The 25183-nt window shown below is 48.1% G+C and overlaps 3 protein-coding genes across 8 annotated transcripts; 2 read left to right on the top strand and 1 right to left on the bottom strand.

The window, feature by feature from the left end:
- The first annotated feature begins 508 nt into the window (after positions 1–508).
- On the top strand, positions 509–5856 carry Mrpl24 (mitochondrial ribosomal protein L24). Of its 3 annotated transcripts, XM_040752528.1 has the most exons (7): positions 599–737; positions 1307–1404; positions 3514–3745; positions 3823–3918; positions 4832–4935; positions 5328–5458; positions 5631–5856. In XM_040752528.1, the coding sequence occupies exons 3-7, from the start codon at positions 3563–3565 to the stop codon at positions 5765–5767; spliced, it is 651 nt and encodes a 216-aa protein (XP_040608462.1). In that variant the 5' UTR covers positions 599–737; positions 1307–1404; positions 3514–3562; the 3' UTR covers positions 5768–5856. The 3 variants fall into 3 exon arrangements, with proteins under 3 accessions (XP_012976003.1, XP_040608462.1, XP_005080161.1); XM_013120549.3 differs by lacking the exon at positions 1307–1404 and having other exon boundaries at positions 509–603; XM_005080104.4 differs by lacking the exon at positions 1307–1404 and having other exon boundaries at positions 602–737.
- A 370-nt stretch (positions 5857–6226) lies between these two features.
- Mettl25b (methyltransferase like 25B) lies at positions 6227–13198 on the bottom strand. 3 transcript variants are annotated; one of them, XM_040752523.1, is made up of 8 exons: positions 12861–13191; positions 10685–10809; positions 10324–10516; positions 9820–9882; positions 9463–9606; positions 8285–8769; positions 6868–7052; positions 6227–6515 (listed from the first exon to the last, which is right to left on the bottom strand). In XM_040752523.1, exons 1-8 carry the CDS (start codon positions 12969–12971, stop codon positions 6394–6396), a joined length of 1428 nt encoding a protein of 475 aa, XP_040608457.1. In that variant the 5' UTR covers positions 12972–13191; the 3' UTR covers positions 6227–6393. The 3 variants fall into 3 exon arrangements, with proteins under 3 accessions (XP_040608457.1, XP_040608459.1, XP_040608458.1); XM_040752525.1 differs by lacking the exon at positions 8285–8769 and having other exon boundaries at positions 12861–13198; XM_040752524.1 differs by lacking the exon at positions 12861–13191 and having other exon boundaries at positions 10324–10476; positions 10685–11815.
- Positions 13199–13487: 289 nt separating this feature from the next.
- Positions 13488–24764, top strand: Isg20l2 (interferon stimulated exonuclease gene 20 like 2). Of its 2 annotated transcripts, none has more exons than XM_040752527.1 (4): positions 13488–13611; positions 14614–15522; positions 23489–23689; positions 24519–24764. In XM_040752527.1, exons 2-4 carry the CDS (start codon positions 14728–14730, stop codon positions 24630–24632), a joined length of 1110 nt encoding a protein of 369 aa, XP_040608461.1. In that variant the 5' UTR covers positions 13488–13611; positions 14614–14727; the 3' UTR covers positions 24633–24764. The 2 variants fall into 2 exon arrangements, with proteins under 2 accessions (XP_040608461.1, XP_040608460.1); XM_040752526.1 differs by having other exon boundaries at positions 13497–13611; positions 14576–15522.
- The last annotated feature ends 419 nt before the right edge of the window (positions 24765–25183 follow it).

Genomic DNA, 25183 nt, shown 5'->3' with positions numbered 1-25183 from the left:
CATACTTGATCTGATCAGGGCGGACAGGGGAGAAAGTGGTCAAAGAACGAGTTCATCAGGACATCTGTTCTCAGTGCTCAGTTTGCTAGGGATGCCTGCCAGTTCACTGATGAGGTGGGCACGATGAGAACCTCCCAGCACGCTCCACTGTACATAGAATGATTAGCTAGCTCATCTAGTGTTAGGTGGGAGAGGTTTTTAATCTCACCAGGTCCTTCAAACAGAGAAGAGCCCGGACATAATGGCTGTAATCTCACCTAGAAATGGATCCCTTTGCTAGAATGGCTGTAATCTCACCTAGAAAATGGAGCCGTGTACTCTGTGAACTACAACTCCCAGTCGCCTCCACGCAGAGCATTTAAAGTGCCCTGCGAATCTTTCGCCTTCAATTCCCGACATGCCTCTCACACTCGGGATTTCCTGGTTTTGGCCAAATTTCCTATTTTAGGTCATTTTGTAGCGACGGACTACAGTTCCCAGCAAGATGAGCGGCGCGCTTTCGTTATTGAGCGTCGCTCTGCAATTAGACTACATCTCCCAGAAATCCGGTGGGCGGAGACTACCAGAGTAGTGCACTCACGTGCAGAGAAAGGTTCGGAAAAGGTAAGGCCGCTCCACGCCGACGGTCTTCGGAAGGCGATGCGCGAAGTAACTTCCTTTTCCTAGTCTTAAACTGGGACACAGCCCTCCTCCTCGGTTTTCTTTTTACCAGGAGGCTGCAGCTATTCTTGGTCCGGGTGAGTCTGACGGGGGAAGTGCTTGAGGCCGTGACTTGTATTGAGAAGAGCCCCAGCGCGGAAGTGGCATTGCTTTTATCCAGCTGCGTAGGGAACCCCGGGGAAAGATGGAGGGGGGCGTGACCGGGCCTGCTTTCTTACACACATACACACACACACACACACACACACACACACACGACGAGATTAGCAGCAATTTCATCGCCGCTCTTAAGGCATCTGTGAGATGCTACAGTGACTGAACAAGCCTTAAGAATTTTTTGAAACACACACACACAAGGACGAGATTAGGAGCAATTTCAGCGTTGCTCTTAGGCATCTGTGAGATGCTACTTAGCATGGTACCAGGCTAGCAGCAGCGATTTAGAAACCTTACTGCATGCTAGGCTAGCGTTCTGCGTTGAGCCTTTTTACTTTGTTTTGATTCAGTTGGTCTCATCTTGTAGCTCAGACTAGTCTGTAGGTTACTGTGTAGGGCAGGCTGGCCTTGAACTCATAGCAGTCGTTATGCTTCTGACTCCCAAGGCTGAGTCATCACACTTAGCATTTTATTTTGTTCGTTCTGATAGGGTCTCACTGTGTAGTTTTGGCTGGCCCAAAACTCACCTTGTAGACCAGGTTGGCCTTGAACTCACTGAAATCTACCATTCAAGTCCTGGGATAAAAGGTATGTCCTACTGCACTCACCACTGACATTTTATTTATTTGTTTGTTTGTTTGTTTGTTTTTCGAGACAGGGTTTCTCTGTATTGTTTTGGAGACTGTCCTGGCACTCACTCTGTAGACCAGGCTGGCCTCGAACTCACAGAGATCCGCCTGCCTCTGCCTTCCGAGTGCTGGGATTAAAGGTGTGCGCCACCACCGCCCGGCCAAAATAAATAAATCTTTAAAAAATATTTAAGACAAGGTTTTTCTGTGTAGCCTAGCCTCAAACTTAGTCTTTTTGTTCTTTCTTACCAAGTGTTGGCATTAAAGTGTACACTGCCACATCTGGCTTGTTTTACCATTTTTTAAAATTGGATCTATTCATTTTTTAAATGTTTGCTTTGCCAACATGTTGTATATGTATTACTTGCAAGACTGATGCCTATAGAGGGCATTGGATCCCTTGGGGTGGGAGTCACAGATGGTTGTGATACACCATGTGAGTGCTGGGAATTAGATGCAGGTCCTCTGGAAAAGGAACAAGTAATGCTCTGAAATGCTGAGCCCCCTCTCTTTACTCTTTTGAGTCAGGGTCTTACAAAGGTGTTCAAGCAGGTACTGAGTTTGTGGTCCTTCTACCTCCGCCTCCCAAGGAGCTGTAACCCTGGCTTAAAGCACTCACTTTTTGCCAATTATCTCAGGAATCTGTTAATTTAGTCCACTGCCCAAACTAGGAGTCTGTTAGCACACACTTAGATAGGAAGCGTAGGTGTCCACAGCCTTGGAATGTAGACTTGGGGTCCTGAAGTCTAATAAAGAAAGCTATCCTTAGGGAGGATCGGGTCTTTCCTGTGTGAGGATAGAAGTAGGATAGGTGTTAATGGGGTAACCACCAGAGAAGACTGCTTGGACTCAGGTTCAAGCCAATGGGAAGTTTTTATTAGCTGACTGGGGACTACCCTGAGTGTGTGGGATCCTAATGTAGCCCCAGGCATTTCTCAAGGTGAATTTTTTAGCACAAAAAAACATAACCTGATTAACATACTTGGGTTAACAAGAACAGTTATCCAGAAGCAGAACTATGAAACCAAAAAGCAAGGTTAGTACGTACATTTAGAGACTTTCCCTGAACTATGGATCTTGATGGATTAGGTTTTTGTTTTCATTTTGGTTGGTGGTACTGTCTTATGTGCTGAGTTTTATGGCCTGGATGATATTTCTATGATGGAGTCAATTGTGTGAAGGTCTGGGGCCTGACACTTAGGGACACTATAAGCTGTTTTCCTCGTGCCCTGCTGTTCATGTAGTCACTTAATAACTGTCTTAAGTATCTTAAGTGCCAAGCTCTCCTGAGATAGCAATTCAAGGAGCTAGATAGTGTGGTCCTTGACCTCAGTGACTCCCCCATGCCCCCCAGAAACGGGGTTTCTCTGCGTTACCCTGGCTGTCCTGTAACTTGCTCTGTAGACCAGGCTGGCTTCAAACACAGAGATCCACCTGCCTCTTCCTTATGAGTTCTGGGATTAAAGGCACGCGCCACCCCTGCGCCTAGTGAATTTTTTACTTTGAAGTAAGACATATAGGGTTTGAATACTAATACCCCTTATCCCCAGACTCATAGTAGCTTTGTTATCATGGATAGTACATAACCTCACTGTTTTCTCATTTGTACATATAACTTGTGAGAAGAATCAATGATCTGAAGTCCACTGCACAGTAGAGTTGTTGCTTTGATAACATTCCTTGGGTTGTGTGTGGTGATACACACCTTTAGTCCTGGTACTAGGTGAAGGAGACAGAAGCAGATGGATCTGAGAGTTGAAGACCAGCCTGGTTGGTGTACATAGTGAGTTCTAGGTCAGCCAGAGGTATATATCGAGACCATCTCAAAAAACAAACAAGGGGCTGGAAAGATGACTGTGGTTAAGAGTACTGACTACTTTTCCAAAGGACCTGGGTTCAATTCCCAGCACCCACATGGCAGCTCACAACTATCTAACTCCAGTTCCTGGGATCCAACATCCTCACACAGATATACATTCAGGCAAAACACCAATACACATAAAACAAAAATAAAAAAACAAAAGTGCCTTCCTTATTTCAAATCTTTATTGTTTCTCTTGACTCATAGCTGACGAAGAAATTTTCTGAGTCACTGCTGAGATTTCTCACATATAACCATGCGTCTTTCCGCCCTGCTGGCCTTGGCATCCAAAGCCACTCTCCCTCCCCACTACCGCTATGGCATGAGCCGTCCAGGCTCCCTATCAGACAAGAGGAAGAATCCTCCATGGAGCAGGCGGCGCCCAGTGGTGGTAGAGCCCATCTCTGATGAAGACTGGCACCTGTTTTGTGGAGACATGGTGAGAACCTCAAGACAGAGAGACAGGAAGGCTCGTGAGCAACAACTGCCTGCCCTTGTCCTCTCATCTTCCTTCAGGTGGAAATCTTAGAAGGCAAGGATGCTGGGAAGCAGGGCAAAGTGGTCCAAGTCATTCGGCAGCGGAACTGGGTTGTCTTGGAGGGGCTGAACACGGTGAGTGGAAGGGTGATGGAGAATTGAGACGTCTTCCCCATCTGTCCCTCTTTCCTTAAGAGCAGCATGGGGTGTGGGGCAAGATGGTGCTGTCCACTGCTCTGTGCCCGTCTCCTTGCGCCACTCCCCCCAACACAGTCCGAGTTCTGTGTCCGGAGCTGACTGACTGAAAGTTGGGCTGACCTTGGGCACCAGTTTTCCTGTGGGTTTATCTCATCAAACAACACAATGAAGGTGTTTTGGAGTATAAAAGAATAAATGGCCGGGCGTTGGTGGTGCACGCCTTTAATCCCAGCACTTGGAAGGCAGAGGCAGGCGGATCTCTGTGAGTTCAAGGCCAGCCGGGTCTACAAGAGCTAGTTCCAGGATAGCCTCCAAAGCCATAGAGAAACCCTGTCTTGAAAAAACCAAAAATAAAAAATAAAAAAATAAAAATAAATGGATTGGAATAAACTTTGGAGATATTAATTAATATAGTCTGCTTCATATGATGATCGTGGCCATTCTTCTGGATTCACCAGTCAAGTTGTGGATATAAGGGGAAAGTTATATGCGAATATGTTTCAGTCAAGCTCACGTGCATTTTGCATTATTAAAAAATAATACTTTTTTTGGTTTTTTGAGACAGGGTTTCTCTGTATTGTTTTGGAGGCTGTCCTGGAACTCCTTCTGTAGACCAGGCTTGTCTTGAACTCAGAGATCCGCCTGCCTCTGCCTCCCGAGTGCTGGGATTAAAGGCGTGCACAAATAAAAATACTTAGTTCTTCATATTAAAAAAAAAGCAGCATGAGGAGACAGGAAACTGGCGCTAAGGGACAGGTTGTGCCACTGGGCTTGGGCTGAATACGCTGAGCAGTAGTAGGTAAATTCCCTTCACACACATTGTTTTCTGATATTGCCTTCTCTTGGACAGCATTTCCGCTATATTGGCAGAACCAAGGATCACCGAGGGACCATGATCCCTAGTGAAGCCCCACTACTTCATCACCAGGTCAAGCTAGTGGACCCTGTGGACAGGCAAGCACAGGGGCCTCTGGTGAGGGCTTCTAACTCGAGTCCACATAGGTGTTGGGCAGACCCATTTATCACATGAGAATGGTGTGTTGGATATGCTGGAACTCAGGGGGTCTGTTTCCTTTTCTGGGGGGTGAGGGGATGGTTTCTCTGTGTAGTCCTGGCACCTGATCTATAGACTAGGCTGGCCTAGAACTAAGAGATCCGCCTGCCTCTGCCTGGGTGCTGGGATTAAAGGTGTGTGCCACCACTGCCCAGTGGGGTCTGTTTTTTGCACACAATTCTGTCAGTAACCCTGACAGAAACAAAGGTGGTAACCCAGGCGTTTTCAGCCACTGCCTTTAATATACAAGAGATCTGGCTCTAAGTAAGACTAATTTTTTTCTACTTACCAGGAAACCCACTGAGGTCCAGTGGAGATTTACTGAGGCAGGAGAGCGGGTTCGAGTCTCTACAAGATCTGGGAGAATTATCCCCAAACCTGAATTTCCTAGAGCAGATGGCATTGTCCCTGAAACATGGACTGGTAAGCTGGGGATGGGCAGGAAGAAGACGGATGTGAGATGGAGGAGGAAAAGGAAAGTGGAGGGTTAGGATGTAGCTTGGTGGCAGAGCACTTGCCTGGCAGTGCGCACGGTCATGGGTTCCACCCCCAACACTTAGTCTGCAAACATCGTGTCCTTTCTCTGACTCAACAGATGGCCCCAAGGACACATCAGTGGAAGATGCTCTAGAAAAAACGTATGTGCCCCGGCTAAAGACATTAGAAGAAGATGTGATGGAGGCAATGGGGATCCAGGAGCCTCGAAGACACAGGAAGATTTATTGGTATTGACCCTGAGAGTGCTGGCTCGGCCTGCTCAGTCTTTACCTTGAGGGTGGGGGCCCTTCCTTGTCCAACACCAATAAAGAACCCTAAATGCAGCTGCTGTCCCATCCCTCTTCCTTCCTTCCTTCCTTCCTTCCTTCCTTCCTTCCTTCCTTCCTTCCTTCCTTCCTTCCCCAGGTGCGTTTGCCCAGCTTTTTTCTTCTCAGGACAAACTGGGTGATTGGTAGCCTTCCCACGGGCAGGTCCTGCAATGTTTGGAGATGAAAACAAGGAAGAAGCCCCTTGCCCTTTTCCCTATTTACAGGAAAATAGGGAAATTTCCCTATTTATTTTTTTTGAGACAGGGTTTCTCTGTGGCTTTGGAGGCTGTCCTGGAACTAGCTCTTGTAGACCAGGCTGGTCTCAAACTCACAGAGATCCACCTGCCTCTGCCTCCCGAGTGCTGGGATTAAAGGTGTGCGCCCGGCAAATCTTAAGTTTTAATAAATAAAAATTACACAATACATTACATATGAAGGGAGAGGAAGGGCATTAATCTAAAGTTTGCAGAGAGTCAGAATTCAGGCAGGACGCAGGCACTCTAAATGGTAAGATGCACTAGCCATATTGGCATTGTGGTTTCAGACTGTCAGCTAGCTGTCTTCAGTCTCAAGAACAGAGAAGGCCTGACCCAGGGGTGTCTTGGTAGCCACCAGAACCAGATTTCTGGGAGAGAGTTCAGGGCTGAAGATGGGCAGGAGCTCAGCGTAGAAGCCTAGGAGAAAGTGAGGGTTAATTAGAACACTTGCTGGAGAGATAGTCCTTGTGTTTTTTTCAATGCCGAAACACCTGCTTAAAATTCGCCTCACTAGGGCTAGACGGTTCACTGCTTAAGACCACTTGCTGCTTTCAGTGTACTCGTTTGATTCCTATTGCTCATATCAGGTGGCTCACAATGTTTGCAACTCTAGTACCAAGAGACTGCACACCCAAAAAGATTATGTGCACACATAAATCTTAAAACCAAAACCAGTCTGGGGGAAGGTGCTGCTATGAATCTACATTTGTTAACAAATGCCCCACTTACCAGGTGGTGTCCAGGCCCTGCCAACTGGTCAAGGACTCACCTTGCTCCTGGAGATAGAGCAGCCGGTCTAGCAGAATCAGTGTCTCCACCAGTGGGGCCAGCAGGAGGGCCAAGCTGAAGAAAGCCACCACACGATTCTCTTGGGCCTGTTGGGCCCGAAGGGCAGCCAGATCCAGTGGCAGCTGGGGGTCCAGACCTACTCGCTGTAACCCCTGTTGCACATATCTGTGGGACCAGCCATAAGACAATTAGTTCTAGAAACTTCCACCTTCCACTTAAACTTTTTTTTTAAAGATTTACTTATTTATTATGAATACAACATCCTGCCTCCATGTTTCTCTGCACACCAGAAGAGGGCACCAGATCTCTACAGATGGTTGTGAGCCACCATGTGGTTGCTGGGAATTGAACTCAGGACCTCTGGAAGAGCAGTCAGTGCTCTTAACCTCTGAGCCATCTCTCCAGCCCCCCACTTAACCTTTTGTTTTAGCTGATTTCTATTTTGATTTACTTAAATAGGCATTTTTTTATTTCTACTTTTGGCTTTTCCAGACAGGGTTTCTCTGTAATCCTGGCTGTCCTGGAACTTGCTCTGCAGACCAGGCTAGTCTTGAATTTAAGAGATCCACTTGCCTCTGCTTCGCAAGTGTTGGGATTAAAATGCATTAAATGCTATGCCTGCCTATTTTGTGTTTTTGGGACAAAATGTCACTATGTAGTCTAGACTGCCCTCAAAATAAAATGGAAGCAGTCCTTGACTCCAGAGCCACAGTGCTGTGGTCACAGACATATGCCACTACCCACTTACTAATTCTCAGGCTATGAGCTATCTGTTCAATAGCAAACAGCCCCAAAATTTATTTTCATCCAGTCTTATACAAGTTAGCCATACTTTTAGTAATTAGAAATTATCGGACTGATGTAGTAGTTAGTTTAGTGATAGTACTTGCTTACTTAGCATGTTCAAAACCCTGGGATTTGATTTCCAGAGGTTAAAAAACTTGGGCAACAGGCAGTGGCAATACATACCTTTAATCCTAGCACTAGGGAGGCAGAAGCAGGCAGATCTACAGAGTTTGAGTTTGAGGCCAACCTGGTCTACAGAGCTAGTTTTCAGGACAGCCAGGACGGTTAGCAGTGATACCCTGATTCAAAAAATGAGAAAAGGAGAGAGAAAATTTGGAACATCCTTGCCATCTCCCCAGTGCTAGGGTTATAAGGTGTATGTCATTACCCTCAATTTATAAAGTGCTAAGAATTGAACCTAGGCTCATGCATGCTAGACAAGTATTCCACCAACTGAGTTAACACCCCTAGTCTTAAGAGGACAACTTCCTTCAGAGAAACTTGGAGCACTGTCCCTGGTTAGAAGAGTCCATGCCATTCCTCTGGACTCAAACATTTTCTTTGGCTGTGCTAACAAGTAGGGATAGGTGGGGAGCCTCCCCAGACCTCACTCTTCAATCTTGAGTTCGTGGACCCTGGGGATTCCTTGCACGCCAGGCCTCCGAAGCTCAGGGCAGACATGTCGGATGACTGTCTCCAGTGCTGCACGGAAGCAGTGTGTTTGCAAGTCAGGGCCTGCTTTCTGTAGCCTCTCTGCATAGTCTTCTAGGGCATGGCAGGCCCCCTCCCGGAGCCTGTAGGGTAGTTCATGGCCGGGCAGCCCAGCCACCCACTGACTCAGTGGGTAGCTGCCAGGGTCACTGAGTTTCATGTAGCAGCAGCCCACAGAGGCTAGTGCTACCACTTCAGAACAGCGGCAGAAGTGTCTCAGCAAGGCAACACTCAGATCCCCACAAGCATGGAGGCCCGTGAGTAGCAGGCGGGCACTGCCCTGGCCTGATGTCTCCAGAGGAAGCAGAAGCTCCTCACACAGGGCTGTGGGGCTGACCCACTGAACCACGTGATGGGGGGAATGGCGGGGGCCTCTTTGTACCACCTGTGGGCAGAGAAAAAACAAAGGCAGATGTAAGGTTGTGTGGTTATCCTCGGGTCACAGGAATGGACCTGTCCTCTTAGTTATGTGGGAGAGAAGCTGGGCACCAGAGAGCTAGACTCTGAACCAGGAGATGAGACCACCATTTCAGACTTTTCATTTTTTATCCTTCCTTTTGAGGAGGGCAGGGGTGACAAAAAGAGCTCATTAGCTGAACAAGCTAACAAATCTGCATAGATCCTGTCCATGCTTCCCCAGTGCTGGGATTATAGCCATGTACCACCATACCTAGCTCAGTTTCCCTCTTTGTTTTGGTGGTGCTGAGGATAGAACTTAGGGCCCGATGAATGCTTAAACAAGTGTCTTACCACTAAGCTGTGTCTTAGCTCTTCCATTTTTCATTGGCAATGAGATAGGGATACAGCTCAGGGCAATGGGTTCCATCCCTAGCACAGCAAATACTAGTTAATACCCATCTGGCTACACACAGTTCACTGTGAGAACACACCGATGTGGATATCACTTACACAAACTACAAAGTGTCTTTGAGATGTGGGGGTACTCTGGGGGGAAGGGGCAGAATCACAGAAATAAATAGCAACCATCTCTAACTGACAAACTGGGAAGCAGAAAATGAGTTTTAATATACAGTTCCAGCCAAGCACCCAGCTCCTGTGGCGCAGGCTGCAAGCTTACCTTTGGGTGCCTCTTGTCCATCTTGTTCAGGGCCTGCAGGAGCTCCTGGTCTAGGCGCCGGGCTCTGCTAACCAGTCTTTGATTTCCTTCAAGGCTCTTCACCATCAGCCCCAGTCCGAGAGACATGAAACGGGAGAGATGGCCCTGGAGTCATGAGGGAGGACAGCACTGTTCAGTGCCCTGTTGGCTGTCACCGTATCAGTGGATACAGACAACGGGGTCCCAGGCCCTAAAGGCTTACTTTCCCACACCGCTTCCCAGCACTGCTCCTTCGGGCATTAGTTAGGTCTTCTATCTGCCTTCCCTGGCATCCTATCCTCATAACTCAGATGACAATATGTTGAGAGTCTGGCTCACCTGGCCTGAGCCCACATCCACAACTTGGGTGCAGCCAGTGAGATCACTAAGCTTCTTCACCAACTGAAAGAGGAGGAAACAAAAGTCTCTTCTTGGCATTAGCTCCTGACTCCTGAAGCCGTAAGGATGGTAGAGGAGCCAAGGTGACAGAGGGGGACACTGAGGGTGCCACAGAGACATGTGATGGCAAATCAGAATTGAGGATGACTGTAGGTGTTTAGCCTAATCTGCTTGCCCCTTTAGTCAATGAGCAAGAGCAAGAGCTCTGTAGGCTATGAAACCAAAAACTGACTGCAGTGAACAGGAGTAAAACAGTCACCCCCACACACAGCTGCCAACCAGTGCAGAAAACAGGAAAGGCCGCCAGCACCAACAAGACAGGATCCTGGATGCTTGCTAAGGAAGGGGACTTCTGAAGTTGCTGGTTCCTGCATGAGTAGTAAAGACCACACACCTTCACAACCCACAGGCTCAGACAGTCTAGCCTCTTAACAGTCTCCTCACCTCTCCCAGCCTCCGGATCTCATGCTGCTTTTTGGGCTTGACGTGTTTCCGAAAAGGTGCCGTTAGTCGGGAGCTTTGGCTGGGGTTCTCCAGGAACTCTGATGGGGTCTGAAAGCCAGGTGTCCGGGTAAAGGCGAGGGCACAGGCTGTGGACTTCAGGGCCAGCAGGGTGAGTGGCCACACGGACCTGTACCTGAGATAGTCCAGCCCAGGCTGCCAGTGAATAGCCCACAATCACATCCTGAGTGTACACGCTTATGAGCTGGCAGGCCAAGAAGATCTAATGAGACTGTCTACAAGAGGTTCAGCACATGGCTCATGTTCTCATTCCCCAGCACAGGGCTCCTCTGCTCGCACATACCTGATCTCCTCCCCTTCCCTGGGCATCCCCAGCAGCAGGGTGGCCAGCTGTGGTGGGGTTAGTCCATCTAGCGCTTCTTGCCATGAGCTGGGGAGTGTACCCCACAGGCTGTCGGTGAAAAATTCCTGCAGAAGGAACCAAGCAGTCAGAAGGACTCTACTACTATTCCTATTTTCTCAGCCCCATTTCAGCTCTCCACGTCATCACCTGCCTTTTTCTGGCACTAGTGCCTAAAACAGCCAGAGGCCACCAGCAGGTCTCTCCTGTTCATCTGTATCAGCACAAGTCTGCCCCCAGCCTCCACTAGTGCCTGGGTGGTGCAGAGACTGTGTTCTGAACATACTTCTCATTTTATCAATGCCCCCCATTTATTTGTGTCTGCTTTCTCCATTCAACTTCTTTTGTTTATTGGTTTCTTTGCTTGTTTTTTTGAGACAGGGTTTCTCTGTGTAGCCATGGTGTTCTGGAACTTGTTCTATAGAACAGGTTGGCCTATTCCTCTGCCTCCCTGGGATTAAAGGTATGCACCATCCATCATACCTGGCTTCTTCTTTGCTTTTTTTTTTTTCCAGATAGGGTCTCTCTAAGCAGCCCTGGCTGTGCTGAAACTTAACTGTGTAGAAGGCTGGTATAGAATCCATAGAGATCTGCCTCTGCCCCAAGGCATACACCATAATGCCTGGTTTGATCATTGTTTTTAATATCTGTATCCCTAGCATGATCAGTGACTGACACACAGCATTAATAAGTAAACATTAAGTGCTATTTTATGATACAAAGAGCTGTGTATTCTTTTAAATTCTGAGGCTTTGGGGGCCAGACATGGTGGTGAATATCAAAGGAGCAGAAAATGGTCTGCAGTCTGGCATAGTGGCACACACCTTTCTCCAGCACTCAGGAGGCAGAGCCAGGAGATCTCTGTGAGTTCAATGTCAGTCTTGTCTATATAGTGTTCCAGGGCAGCCAGAGTTATATAGAGGGATCCCCATCAAATAAAAAATAATCTGAGACTTTATTTATTCACCAAAATGTATTCTAAACTTGGAGAGACAAAATCTTTTTTTTAGAGATTTATTTATTTATTATGAATATAACATTCTGCCTCCATTTATGTCTGCACGCCAGAAGAGGGCACCAGATCTTATTATGGATGGTTGTGAGCCACCATGTGGTTGCTAGGAATTGAACTCAGGACTCTGGAAGAGCAGTCAGTGCTCTTAACCTCTGAGCCATCTCTCCAGCCCCGAGAGACAAAATCTTGTACATGCAGTTTATTTTGCAAAATAAAATTCAGCAACATCCTGGCCTCACTGGGCACCCACACATGTGTACACATAAATAAAAAAAGAAGCATGGTTGTGCCATTTAATCCCAGCACTCAAGAGGTAGAGGCAGGTGGATCTCTGAGTTTGAGGCCAGTCTGGTCTACAGAGTGAGTTCCAGGACAGCAAGGTCTATCTTGAAAAACCAACCCTTCTCCCCCAAGAAAAGAACAAGGTTTTACAATGAGAAATTATATTGCTGGCTGAGTTTGGTGCCTCATTCTTGTAATCTCAGTATTTAGGAGGCTGAAGCAGGAGCATAACCAAGGTTTCAGGTGAGCCTGAAACAGAGTGAAAGCCTGTCTCCAAAATAACAGGGGAAGGAAAAAGGGAGTGAATTTCCAATGCATTGGGAAGGCAGAGGCAAGATTGCGGGTCAACGAATGCATGGTGACTTGAGAAATTCTGAAAATGGTGACACAGACATGTTATCTCATTCCCCTCTCCATCATCCTCCAGCAGGGATAGGAATGACAGGGGAAAGAAAAAGTTAAATGTCAACAGCAAAGACAACATTCTAGTTCAGTTCTGTCATAGCAAAGCTCAACTGCTCACTATACCACGAAACCAGAAATGTATTCAAAGCCTGGACATGTATGCTCTGGAACATCTCCTATGTTTCCAGGAAAGGTCAACGCAATTGCAGCACACACAGCCCAAATGTTGGTTTTGGAGGTTGCAAAACAACTTAAGCATTAGAGACAGAAGGCTGGGGGAGGAATTATTCTAGTCTTCAGCTTTCCTGCACAGGCTGAAACTCATACGAGACAAAAGCTGTCTCCAGATTTCCTCTGTAATGGCTTCCGAACCACCCCCACCCCCAGAAGCGCCCGCCCTCAGCCCAGTGGCCTCACGATGATGTAGGCGTCCAGGATGGAACGGTAGAGCGCCAGGACGCGGGTGAGGTTCACAGCCAGCTGTCTCCTCTCTCCGTGAGAGAGGCCACGGGCTGAGACGCCAGGCATCTTGGGACCCGACTGGCGGTGCAAGGAGGGAGGAAGTGCGGAGATCCGAGGTCGGTACCACGAGGGCGTGAGACCCGAGCTGGGCTCAAGTCTGCAGGCCCAACGCGAAGCAAGAACTCCGAAACCGCCCGACAGCACCTCTTCCCGCACTCGCGTCCAGGCTAAGATGAGCAGGCGCACTAGTCAAATGTCACAGCTCCCACCGAGCAAGGCCATCCACGCGGGAGGAGCGAGGGGTCTCGGTGACGTCACAGAGGCGCGCCCAGTACCGGCTCACCGCGGGACCGCCAGCTGCAGGTCCCGCCTTCCTCCCGGAAGTGGGGCCACGGTTCCGGCGCGCGCTGCTCCGCTTCCCGCGGCCCACCACCTTCGAGTTGTACCTCCACGGGGCCCGAGGGGCCGGGGAGCGCATCCCGCCCCCGCCCCCGCCCACGCCGCCGCCGCCGCCGCCGCCGCTGCCTCTGCTCACGCACTCGGAGTCGCTGGCCTCGCTGCCTGAGGCGGGGGCGCTGCGGGCGCGAGTGCGCCGGCCGCCTTCGCGCTGCCACCCGCGCTCCTGCCGCCCCGGCGTACGTCGGCGCGCGCCTGCGTCCGCATCCGGCTCCGGACGCTTGCGATGCTAGCGGGACCCCAGCTGGAGGTAGGTGTGCGGGGTGTTCGGGGATGGCCCGCACTTCGAGGGCCATCAGAGTGTGCCGGACGAGGTGGTCCTCCCGGACTCTTGCGTCGCCTCCACTCAGATCGCCCGGTGATATGCGTGTCACGGGTCCTTGCTGTGGGGCGGGAGGGGGCGACGAGAACCGCCCAGGTGAGGTGCGTGAGAAGGTCGCCCCCACGTGGAGCTGAATGAGAGCTGTCCCACGCTGTCTGGGGCAGTCCAGACGACATCCGTGCTGTATCCTCTCACCGCAGGCAAACGTACTTAGGAGTTTCGCTTCTGCTGTTTTCAGAACACCTTTGTTTTGACCTCAGAGACCTGGCAGAGTTGGAACTCCGTGGGCTCCACAACCCCTGCTTACCCCCCAGTCTCAGCATCTTCCCTTTATATTATTAGGTTTTTATGTGTGTGCTCTGCCTGCACATATATGTACATATACAATATATGTATATATGTGATGTGTATATGCACCATGTAAGTGCCTGGGGCCTGCAGAGATCAGAAGGCATCTGACCCCCCTGAAGCTGGAGTTATGGATGTTGTGAGCTGCAATATGCGTGCTGGGAACTGAACCCTGGGTCTCTGCAAGAGCAACCTATGCTCTTAACTAAGTCATCTCTCCAGCCCCAGTCTGGTCATTTTTTAAAAGACACTGAAATCTAGAGAGCGGAAATATCCCTTTTAAGATCTACCCGAGCCGGGCGTTGGTGGCGCACGCCTTTAATCCCAGCACTCGGGAGGCAGAGGCAAGTGGATCTCTGTGAGTTCGAGGCCAGTCTGGTCTACAGAGAGAGTTCCAGGTCAGCCTCCAAAACAATACAGAGAAACCATGTCTCGAAAAACCAAAAAAAAAAAAAAAAAATCTACCCGAACATGAATTGTAGGGCTTTGGGCTTGCAGCCGTATCTCTTAAGCTTTCCAGAATTGGTTTTATTTTTCCCCCCAGGCCTATGGTGCAGGTGTCAAGATTGCTTTTGTCCCCAGGGCTAATTGCAGAACCTGCACATGCTGGACTATGGGATTCCACAGAGAATGAGCCTCCCAGCCTTCCATCAGTGAGCCATCCTTGCCAACTGCTCCCCAACATCCACCGTCCTCATGTCTACCATACTCCTGAATTTGGACTTTGGGAAACCTCAGAAAAAGGCATCTGGAGGAAATGCCAAGCACCAACGTTTTGTCAAGAAGCGGCGGTTCTTAGAACAGAGAGGATTTCTGAATAAAAAGAACCAACCCCCAAGCAAGGTGTCTAAGTTGCACTCGGAACCTCCAAAGAAAGGGCAATCTTCTTCAAGAGTAGATGGCATTTTGAAGATCCTTCCATGCCCAAAGAAGAAGGAGGCAGCTGCCTCCAAGAGGGAGCCGGAGCAGTCCACAGACAAGAAAGCATCATTGTCTTGGCTGACCCCTGGTCCTTCAAAGAAGACTAATTCTGTTGTGGCTAAAATAGATTTGCTAGGGGAGTTTCAGAGTGCACTTCCGAAGATTAATAGCCACCCATCTCACACCCAGAAGGGCTCCAAGAAGAAACCCTTAAAGAAAAATGCAGAGAACTCCACCCAAGCTCATTTAGACAGTAAGGGCTCCAAGAAGTCCTCACACAAGAGTGCTACACAGAACTCCACCCAAGCTGGTTCAGAGGAAAAGTGCCTTAAAGTCTCCCAAAGCTTGCCAGGGAAGATGGTGGCGGTCGACTGTGAGATGGTGGGCACAGGACCCAAGGGCCGTGTGAGCTCCTTGGCTCGGTGCAGCATCGTGAACTACAATGGAGACGTGCTTTACGACGACTACGTCCTGCCCCCCTGCCACATTGTGGACTACAGGACCAGATGGAGTGGCATCCGCAAGTGCCACATGGCTAACGCTACACCCTTCAAGATTGCTCGGAGTCAGGTGAGGGGCGTGGGACCAGGCAGTAGTGAATGGCTGGGAGAGAGCTTTCAGCAAGTGATACACGTGGGAGGTGTGAAGGGAAGGGAAATAATGTCACACGAGGAAGAAGGCTTCCTGTTGGAGTAAGGAATTATTTTTCTAGTGGCTGTGACAAAATGCCCGACCAAAGGATCTAACAGATTTACTTGCCAGATTAAGGCTGCGTTCCCTCATGGTGTAGAGGTCACGGCCGCAGAGCAGGCTGCAGCTAATGGGCAGTGGGGGGGGCAGAGAGATGAATGCTGGTTCTGATTGTTTCACTCAGCCTAGGGCTGGCTAATGGGATGAATAGGTTCTTTCTGTTTTGCTTTGCTTTACTATTGGGTCTTCCCACTTCAGCTCACCCAACCAAAAGCTCACAGACACACTCAAAAGTTTGTCTTCTTGCTTCTTTCTTTCTTTTTTTTTTTTTCTTTTTGTTGTTGTTTTTTTTTTTTAAGACAGGGTTTCTCTGTGGTTTTGGAGGCTGTCCTGGAACTCACTTTGTAGATCAGGCTGGCCTCGAACTCACAGAGATCCGCCTGCCTCTGCCTCCCGAGTGCTGGGATTAAAGGCGTGTGCCACCAACGCCCAGCTAATTCTTGCTTCTTTCAAGTAGACAGTTCTATCATGAATCCACCCCTTGTCAACTTGATGCACAAAACATGACAGGTTTTAGCCGTAACCTTCCGTCCTCAGCCCTCATAAACTCATAGCCATCTCATGATACAGAATGGCCTCCATAGTCTGTAACAGTCTAAACACTGTTCAAAAATAAAAGGACGGAGAATCTCTGAAACTTAGACTCTTAACTGTGAGCTCCATCACATCAAAACAAAGGCTGAGCTTGGCAGAGCACACCTTTATGTCCAGCACTCAGGAGGCAGAGATAGGTGAGTCTCAGTGTGTTCCAGGCCAGCCATGGTGAGACCCTGTCTCAAAAACAAGTTTAGAGCTGGAGAGATGCCTCATAGTGTAAAGTGCTTGTTGTACAAGCATAAGGACTGAATTTAGATCTCCTAGAACCTACCTGTCTTGTTAGGGTTTCTTTGTGATAAAACATCCTGACCAAAAGCATCTTGAAGAAGAAAGTGTTTCTTTCATCTTACAGTTACAATCTATCAGGAGGGAGGTTAGAGCTGGAACTCAACGCAGGAACTGAAGCAGAGTCCAAGGATGAATACTCCTTACTAACTTATTCCCTGCTGGCTTGCTTAGCCCCCCCCCAAAAAAAAAAGGTTTCTCCGTGGCTTTGGAGTCTATCCTGGAACTCGATCTGTAGACCAGGCTGGTCTCGAACTCACAGAAATCTGCCTGCCTCTGCCTCCCTAGTGCTGGGATTAAAGGCACTGCTTTCTTATAACACCCAGGACCACCTGCCTAGGGATGATGCCACCACCCACATCAGTCACCATAAAGAAAATGTACCACAGACACCAGACAGACCAATCTTGTGGAGTCATTTTCTCAAGATTCCCTCTTCCTAGATACATGTCTCAAACTGACATAAAACTAGCACAGTAGCCTGCTTGTCAACTTGACACACAAACACATGATAACCTTCCCTTTCTTGTTGTCCCAATATGTCATATTAATGTCAGCCACAGGGAAACCCTGTCTGGAAAATTAAAAAAAAAAAATCTAAAGTCTCTAAGGTATCATAGTTATGGCTTCCTGTAAAACCAAAAAGTTTAAATACTTTCTTATTTCCAAAGGAAAGATTCAGGACACAGTCTCACAAGGAAAGGAAAACAAAACTGAAATCCAACGGTATAAAGCTTAAGTGTCATATTCTGAGACTCAAGGTTTTCTAGGCTCCAAGAGATTTGCCACAGCACACACAGCTTTTCTCCCAGGCTCAGGTCATTCCAGGTACTGGCATCTCCAAAATGCTGGGGTCTCCACTTCAACTGGGCATCTTTTCCAGTAGTCTCTTCTGGGCTTTCTTCAGGAACAGTGACCCCACCAATGGGCCAGGCCACAAGTTTTGTCCATGATCCCTTCAATCTTGGGCCTTCTACTGCAACTAAAGCTACGCCTTCAATGCCTCTCCATGATCTCATCATGATTTTCAAAAGCAGTACCACATGGGTGACTTTTTTAATGTATACAGTGTTCTGTCTGCATGTATGCTCCCAGGCCAGAAGAGGGCACCAGATCTTATTACAGGTGGTTGTGAGCCACCATGTGTTTGCTGGGAATTGAACTCAGGTCCTCTGGAAGAGCAGCCAGTGTTCTTGACCACTGAGCCACCTCTCCAGCCCCCACATGGGTGACTTACATGTTACCAAGTGTGGCTGCCTTGGCTGGAGCACAGCTGGGGAAGTATTTGCCAGGAGAGTTCACCTGAGTGATGCTTCTTCCTCCTCCTGTTTTGTTTTGTTTTGCTTTTTCAAGAAAGGATCTCACTATATAGCTGTGGCTGTACACCAGGCTGGTCCTGAGCTCAAATCCTCCTGCCTCTGCCTTCTGAGTGCTGAGAATAAGAGGCACATGCCACAATGCCAGGCCCTTGATAGAGCCCGTAAGGGACTTTAAAATTTCCCTATGAAACTATACAAGCCAGCCCTCTTCCTCTGCACTGCAGTATTATCTTCTAAGTTCTTGCAACAGCTCATTAAATTTTGAACAACATTTAATGGCTTTTCCAGCCCCAAATTCCAAAGTCCTTTCACAGTCCTCCCAAAAACACATGGTTAGTCTTATTACAGTAATATCCCACAACCTGGTGCCGATTTCTGTCTTAGAGTTTCTATTGCTGTGATAAAACACCTTGACTAAAAGCAAGTTGGGGAAGAAAGGGTTTATTTTAGCTTACAGTTGTAGTCCAAGAAGGGAAGGCAGAGCAGGATTTCAAAGCAGAAACCCTGGAGGCAGAAACTGACGCAGCAGCCCTGGAATTGCCTACTGCCTTGCTGTCTCCTGTCTTGCTTATAGCACCCAGAACCAACAGCCCAAGGACATGGCAAGGAAAGACTAACCAGAGTGAGGCTGAAACACAGCAGGGCAGACACCAGGGCCTCCAGCTCCATGTCCAGCGTCAGGTCTCGTGATGGTGTTATCTGGACTGTCAGGACCATAGGTGGCCCAGCCCTCGCAGCTCTGCTGCCTGCAGCACACGGAGCCCCTTTGTTGGGTGAGCTTCACTCTGCCTGCAGCTTTCTTGACAAATACAGCATGGTTTTGGCATTTCCAGAATCCCAGATCCTGCATTATAACTTAGGTTTCGCCTTCACAGCTTTGTGCAGGGGTCTCCTTGGAGGGACACCAACCCTGCCACGAATGCCCTGACCTCCAAATGACCTTCAGGAATCTTGATGCAAGCCCCCATAACCCCCTTATTCTTGCATTTTTCATGCCCTGAAATCCGTGCCACATAATTGCAAAGTTCTGCTTCCAGCTCAAAATGTAGTCTGGTCCCTAAAACTGTAGAGACTGCTGTATGCTTTGATGAGAGATTACTTGAAAACTATTTCCTAAGTGCTGTTTTCAAGCAGGATCCTCAGTTCAGCTCTCCATTTAAATGAATGTGTGTTTTCACAGCGTGGGGCTTTCTGTGGGTGGACCTTGCCCGTAAGTCACCTTTGTCCTTATGCCAGTAGAGTATTACATTTCATAGCCCATAGCTTTAAATGTATGTATGGCCTTTCCCCACCAAACTGCATTTTTTCCCTATATTTTAATGTCCTATTTTCTGTCTTTCATTGCAGACCTGATAAGAGCAGTGAGCAGTCGCCTTCACACAGCAGGGGTAGAAATATACTCTGCCATACAAATTAGTCCATTGCTTTTTAATTCAGCCTTACTCAAATTCACTAGACTCTTGTGAGCCAGGCTTCCGTTGTTGGCATTTCTCTTGGCATTCTCTTCGAGGGTCCCACCAGAATGGTCTGTTGAGCTCTGTGTACAGCATTCTAGGGCTTCTCTAACCCATAGTTCTGCACTCCCGCATTCCTCCTTTAAAACAGTTTCAAAGGCCTAAGAGCCACATGGTCGGTGTCTTAGTCACTGTTCTACTGCTTTGAAGAGACCATGACCCAGGCAACTCTTACAAAGGAGCCTTTAACTGGGGACTCGTTCACAGTTTTCGAGGTTAGTCTATAACCATCATGGCAGGAAGCAGACAGGCACAATTCTGGAGCAGTAGCTGAGAGCTTTACATCCTTTACAGACAGCTGGCAAAGAAAGACAGACACTGAGTTTGGCATGGACTTTTGAAACCTCAAAGTCCACCAACCAGGGACCGCATTTGAATATATGAGCAAATCATGACATTCTCAATCAAACCACCACAGTCAGGTTTATCACAGCAAAGCCCCACCCCTCATTACCGTTCTGCTGTGACAAAATCAGTGTAAGGGTTTATTCTGGTTATTAGTTTGAAGGTTCAGCATACTGATGTAGCAGGCATGTGAGGCAGGCAGCTGGAACTAACTACCATTTAGGGTAGGTCTTCTACCTCAGTTAACTCAGTCTAGAAACTCCCTCACAGACATGCCCAGAAGTTTATCTTCACTAGATTCTAGATCTTGGCAAATTGACAAGCTTAACCATCATATGTCCTTGAGTTTCCTGTCCCGCCAGGTCCTACCGCTTCAGCCCCAAACGAACACACAGAGACGCTATGTTAACTATTAAACTGTTGGCCGACGGCTAGGGCTTCTTATTGGCCACCTCTGTCTTAATTATTAGCCCATTTCTATAAATCTAAGGGTCTGGACCTGTTGTTACTCCTTCCTCCCCTCCACTACATGGCGTTTTCCCGTGGTCTCTCTCTGCCTACTTTTCCCAGAATTCTCCTCATCTCCTAGTCCCACCTATCTTCCTGCCTCTATTGGCCAAACAGTGCTTTATTCATCAGCGAGTAAGAGAAACATGTGCAGAAGGACATCCCCCATCAATCATACATAGGAGTGTTAAGTCGGGAAGTCACAACTAGGTGGTGAAAGTGGCTTTACTAATTGAGATCTAGTTCAAGTATGTGGGAGAGTTGATCTCAAGAATTCACAGTGGGCAGAACAGCAGGTGTGAAACTTGCTTTGGGCAAGTGCTGAAAGTGTTCGTAGCAGGAGGTGGAACCTTATTTATTTATTCGTTTATTTATTTATTTGTAGCTTTGGGGCCTCTACTGGCACTCGCTCTGTAGACCAGGCTGCCTTCAAACTCACAGAGATCCGCCTGCTTCTGCCTCCCCAGTGCTGGCATTAAAGGCGTGCGCCACCACTGCCTGGCTGAGGCAGAACTTTTACACAAACAATAAAAATGGGCTGAAGAGGTGGCTTGGAAGTTAAGAGCAGTTACTGCTCTTGCAGAGGACCTGGGTTCCATTCTCAGTACCTATGTGGTGACTCATCTTCAACTGTAACTAACTCCAGTTCCTGGGATGCACTTTCTGGCCTCCTTGGCCATCAACCACACGTGTAGTGCACATACATACAAATTTTTAAAAAAAGAAGAAAAATGCTTTTAACGTGAATTGGAGCATAGATGTATTGGTTGGGGGTATCTGAGTGGCCTGTAGTAAAAGACATAAAAGACACAAGACTTGTAAGGGGGTTCACATCCCTCCCTTAGCAAGGCTACTTATTCTAGCCCCGAGCTAGAACACAACTAATAATGAACAGGAGTGCAGGGTAGGGTGAGAAAAATGAAGGGAGGAAGTGAGATAAGCCAGCTGGTCCTGGGAGGCCACCAGAGGGCGCCCTTGATCTGCTTTGCTGCTTTGCAATTTGAGATCCTTGCTCTTTGCTTTTTCTTTTTTTTTTTTTTTTTTTGGTTTTTGGTTTTTGGTTTTTTTTTTTTTTTTTGGTTTTTGGTTTTTCAAGACAGGGTTTCTCTGTAGCTTTGGAGGCAGTCCTGGAACTCGCTTAGTAGTCCAGGCTGGTCTCGAACTCACAGAGATCCGCCTGCCTCTGCCTCCCGAGTGCTGGGATTAAAGGCGTGTGCCACCACTGCCCGGCTCCTCTTTGCTTTTTCTAGACACAGTTCCAGTGATTCTTTTTTTGGACACGGTTGACCTCAAACTGGCTTTATAGCAAAGGATAACCTTGATTTTCTGGTCCTCCTGTGACTACTCTTGAGTGCTATGGTGATAGGCATGTGCCACCACACCTGGTTTACAGTGTTGGGACTAGAACCCAAGGCTTTATGCATGCCAGGCAAGCACTCTCCCAACTAAGCCACATCTCCAGCCCCTCCAGTGACTCTTTATAATGCCAGACAGTCCACTTAGGAGGTTTACCAAAGATGAAGTAGGGAGGAAGTGCCAGGCACTAAATCCCAGCACTCAGGAGGCAGGGGCAGGAAGATCTCCAAACTTGAGGCCAGCCTGGTCTATAGTGAGAACCTTTCTCAAAAACAAAAGACGGTAAGAGAAGCTGACACACATCCTGTCCTCAGGGTGAGGTTGAGCAGACGTGGGAGAGCTTGGGTGGGTCTGGCTGCAGACGTCTCCTCTTCAGCAGGGCAGATGAGGGGTAGGCATGATGAAGGTGGCGCTGGGTAATCAACTGGGCACAGTCACAGACAGCGGGGATTTGTTGCTTGAGCTTGCCAGGGTGAAGACATACTATGTGGTTTTCATCATAAAGCATTTCTCTTGCCTAAGCGGGGTTATGAACCCAAGATAAGTCTAGATGTATCACTGAGTGGGTTCCCTTTGCAAACTGCAGGAACTATCACTGTGGTCGCAATCCCATTTTGAGTGTGGCCTTCAGAACCCATACCCTGATACTTTAAGTTTGTTGTTACTTTGTTTTTGTGGTTGGTTGTCCTGGGACTCACTTTGTAGACCAGGCTGGCCTCAAACTTACAGAAATCTGCCAGTCTCTGCCTCCTGAGTGCAGGGATTCAAGGTGTGTGCCACCACCTCCCATCATACTTTAAGATATTAAATGCTGAGATATTAGTTGGTTTCAAGACGAATATGCGGGAAACCCCATCTGCAGCATTATTAAGTGGTTGTTGTTTTGCTTTTTCCTCTTTTATTTTGTGAGGACAGAGAGGTGTGTCATGACATGCATGTAGAGGTCTAAGGGTAACTTGTGGAAGTTGGTTCTCACCTCCCGTATATGACTCGGGATCAAATTCAGATCATCCAAACCTTTACCTTCTGAGCATCTCACTGCCTTTCCCCCCTTGAAGAGGGTCTATATATCCTAGACTAGCCTCAAACTTGCCGTGAAGCCAAGGATGACCTTTAACTTTGGTTCTTCTTACCTTCACCTTCCAAGGATAGGGGCTACAGGCCTGTGCCAATATGCCCAGTTGTTGTAGTGCTGGGGTTCCAGCCCGGGTCTCATGCATGCTGGGCAAGCACTGTGAGCCGCACCCCCAGCCCCAGCCCTGTGTCTTGAGACAGGAACTCATAGCTCAAGCTGTGCTTTAACGTGCTCTTCACCTGCCTCCGCGTTCATTCTGTGCTGGGCTTGTAGGGTATGCAGCCTTGTCTAGTGATTACAGTGCCTGCAGAGACCAGAAGAGGGTGTCAAGTCCTCTGAAACTGGAATCGTAAGCAGTGAGTCACTCCTACATGGTCCTCTTGGACTAGTACTCAGTCTTAACTGCTGAGTCATCTCTTCAGCCCATGACAACATCTTTAATGTATGTACCAATGAAGGAAGCAACTAGGGGTGTAGGCCAGTGGTAGAGCATTTGCCTGGCATTTACAAGGCCTTAGGTTCTGGGGGAAAAGAATATTAAAGACCATTATTGGGGTGGAAATTAATGAGCATGTAAGGAGCGCCTGGTGATGTAGATGCAAATGGGATTACATATAGCATCTCTAGGGAAACAAGGTGGATCTCTGAAGGTGGAATACTGGAAGAGGGCATTTCAAGACTGGGACGGGGCTGCGGGCTCAGTGGTATGTTGATGGCCATGTTGGGTCTTCAGGGTATAGGAGCTCCACCTTTGACTCTGCCTCTCACCTCCTCTGTACTCCTTCCAGATCTTGAAGATACTCAAAGGGAAGATAGTGGTAGGACATGCCATCCACAATGACTACAAAGCCCTACAGTACTTTCATCCCAAGTCCCTCACTCGAGACACTTCCCAAATACCACTCCTCAACCGGAAGGCTGACTGCCCAGAAAATGTGACTTTGTCACTGAAGCATCTCACCAAGAAGCTATTGAATCGGGACATCCAGGTAACTTCCCTCTAAGTGCCCCCACCACACACACAGTTCAGGACCCAGTGGTCTCTGTGTATGGAGAAATAATTCCTGTGAACCTCGTAGGTTGTACCAAATGGTACAGTGGGAACAGAAGACTACCCAGGCATTTCACATGCTCAGCAGTCAAGGGGAGTGGCCACAGAATACAGAGCTGTGGATACATGTCATGTGGAGAACAGTTTTGGTTTTTCGAGACAGGGTTTCTCTGTGGCTTTGTAGACTGTCCTGGAACTAGCTCTGTAGACCAGGCTGGTCTCGAACTCACAGAGATCTGTCTGCCTCTGCCTCATGTGCTGGGATTAAAGGCATGCGCCACCAACTCCCGGCATGGAGAACATTTAAGAAACAATACTCAGAGGGCCTGTCTTTGACCTGAAATGTCCTGCCTCTGAAAAACTTAAATAATGTACATACACTTGCTCTTGAAATAAGTGTGTTAGCCAGACAGTAGTGGTGTACACCTTTAATCCCAGCATTCGGAAGCAGAGGCAGGTAGATCTCTATTTGAGGCCATCCTGGTCTATAGAGCGAGTTCCAGGACAGCCAGAACTGTTACACAGAGAAACCCTGTCTCAAAAAAAGACAAAACAAAAGAAGAAAGAAAGGACAGTATATTAGACAATATCTGTCTTCCTGGGAATTGAACCTCCGAGATGTGCTAGGGAATAGAGCCCCAGCAGAGTTCTGACTACGGCTCATAAACTATAGACGAAAATAGGGGGTGGCTAGCAGGCTGCAGGGAGTCCAGAGTTGTCTGGAAACGGAAGAAATAATTCTTGTTTTCTTCAATGCTCCCCTTTAGGCTGGAAAATGTGAACATTCCTCAGTGGAAGATACCCAGGCCACCATGGAACTGTACAAGTTGGTTGAAGTTGAATGGGAACAGCACCTGGCCCAGAATCTTCTAGAAAATTAGCAATCCTGGAGAGACACATGCCATGCAGCAGACCATTCCACAATTCTTCCAGCTTCACACCTGTAGAAGCTAGAATTGTTGGGGAGAGGTCCTTGATCAGAGAGTTAATAATCATTGAAATTTCATCTCAGCTATTGTGGTCGCTGTGCGGTTAAGTATTTCATGGAAGGAGAGAGCCTTCATGTTAAAACCACCTCTAGGCCAGGCAGGTAATCCCACATACTTGGGAGACTGAGACAAGGTATAAATTTAATGTCTGCCTGAGCTATGGAATTAGTTAAAGGTCATGGAGACCCTGTCCTAACACAAAAAGAGGGCTGGGTGTAAAGCTCAGTGGCAGAGCCCTTGCTTAGCGTGCACAAAGCCCCTAGGTTCAATATCTTGCATTGATGTGGGGTAGGGTAGGAAGAATGGAACACAACACGATGAACTATACACTGTGTACTTCTTTAATAGTGCTAATCATATGTCCCAGGGTGCTTGTGCCAGTCAGTTTTCTTGCATTTGAGGAATCAAGGCACACCAGGGAACACAGATTCCCACATTATCTT

Source organism: Mesocricetus auratus, unplaced genomic scaffold (genome assembly GCF_017639785.1).
Source record: "Mesocricetus auratus isolate SY011 unplaced genomic scaffold, BCM_Maur_2.0 Super-Scaffold_100009, whole genome shotgun sequence".
Classification (NCBI taxonomy): Eukaryota; Metazoa; Chordata; class Mammalia; order Rodentia; family Cricetidae; genus Mesocricetus; species Mesocricetus auratus.
Note: the sequence above shows the minus strand (reverse complement) of the source record. Positions and strands in the feature narration are given on the sequence as shown.

Bases quoted from the DNA above. Each gene is read 5' to 3' on its own strand.
- Mrpl24 (XM_013120549.3), top strand. From the start codon at position 3,563: ATGCGTCTTTCCGCCCTGCTGGCCTTGGCATCCAAAGCCACTCTCCCT. The intron at 3,746-3,822 runs GTGAGAACCTCA...ATCTTCCTTCAG, and splicing joins ACCTGTTTTGTGGAGACATG to GTGGAAATCTTAGAAGGCAA. The intron at 3,919-4,831 runs GTGAGTGGAAGG...TCTCTTGGACAG, and splicing joins TCTTGGAGGGGCTGAACACG to CATTTCCGCTATATTGGCAG.
- Mettl25b (XM_040752523.1), bottom strand. From the start codon at position 12,971: ATGCCTGGCGTCTCAGCCCGTGGCCTCTCTCACGGAGAGAGGAGACAG. The intron at 9,883-10,323 runs GTGAGGAGACTG...CTCCTCTTTCAG, and splicing joins AGATCCGGAGGCTGGGAGAG to TTGGTGAAGAAGCTTAGTGA. The intron at 8,770-9,462 runs GTAAGCTTGCAG...CTCTGCCCACAG, and splicing joins TGGACAAGAGGCACCCAAAG to GTGGTACAAAGAGGCCCCCG.
- Isg20l2 (XM_040752527.1), top strand. From the start codon at position 14,728: ATGTCTACCATACTCCTGAATTTGGACTTTGGGAAACCTCAGAAAAAG. The intron at 15,523-23,488 runs GTGAGGGGCGTG...TACTCCTTCCAG, and splicing joins TCAAGATTGCTCGGAGTCAG to ATCTTGAAGATACTCAAAGG. The intron at 23,690-24,518 runs GTAACTTCCCTC...GCTCCCCTTTAG, and splicing joins TATTGAATCGGGACATCCAG to GCTGGAAAATGTGAACATTC.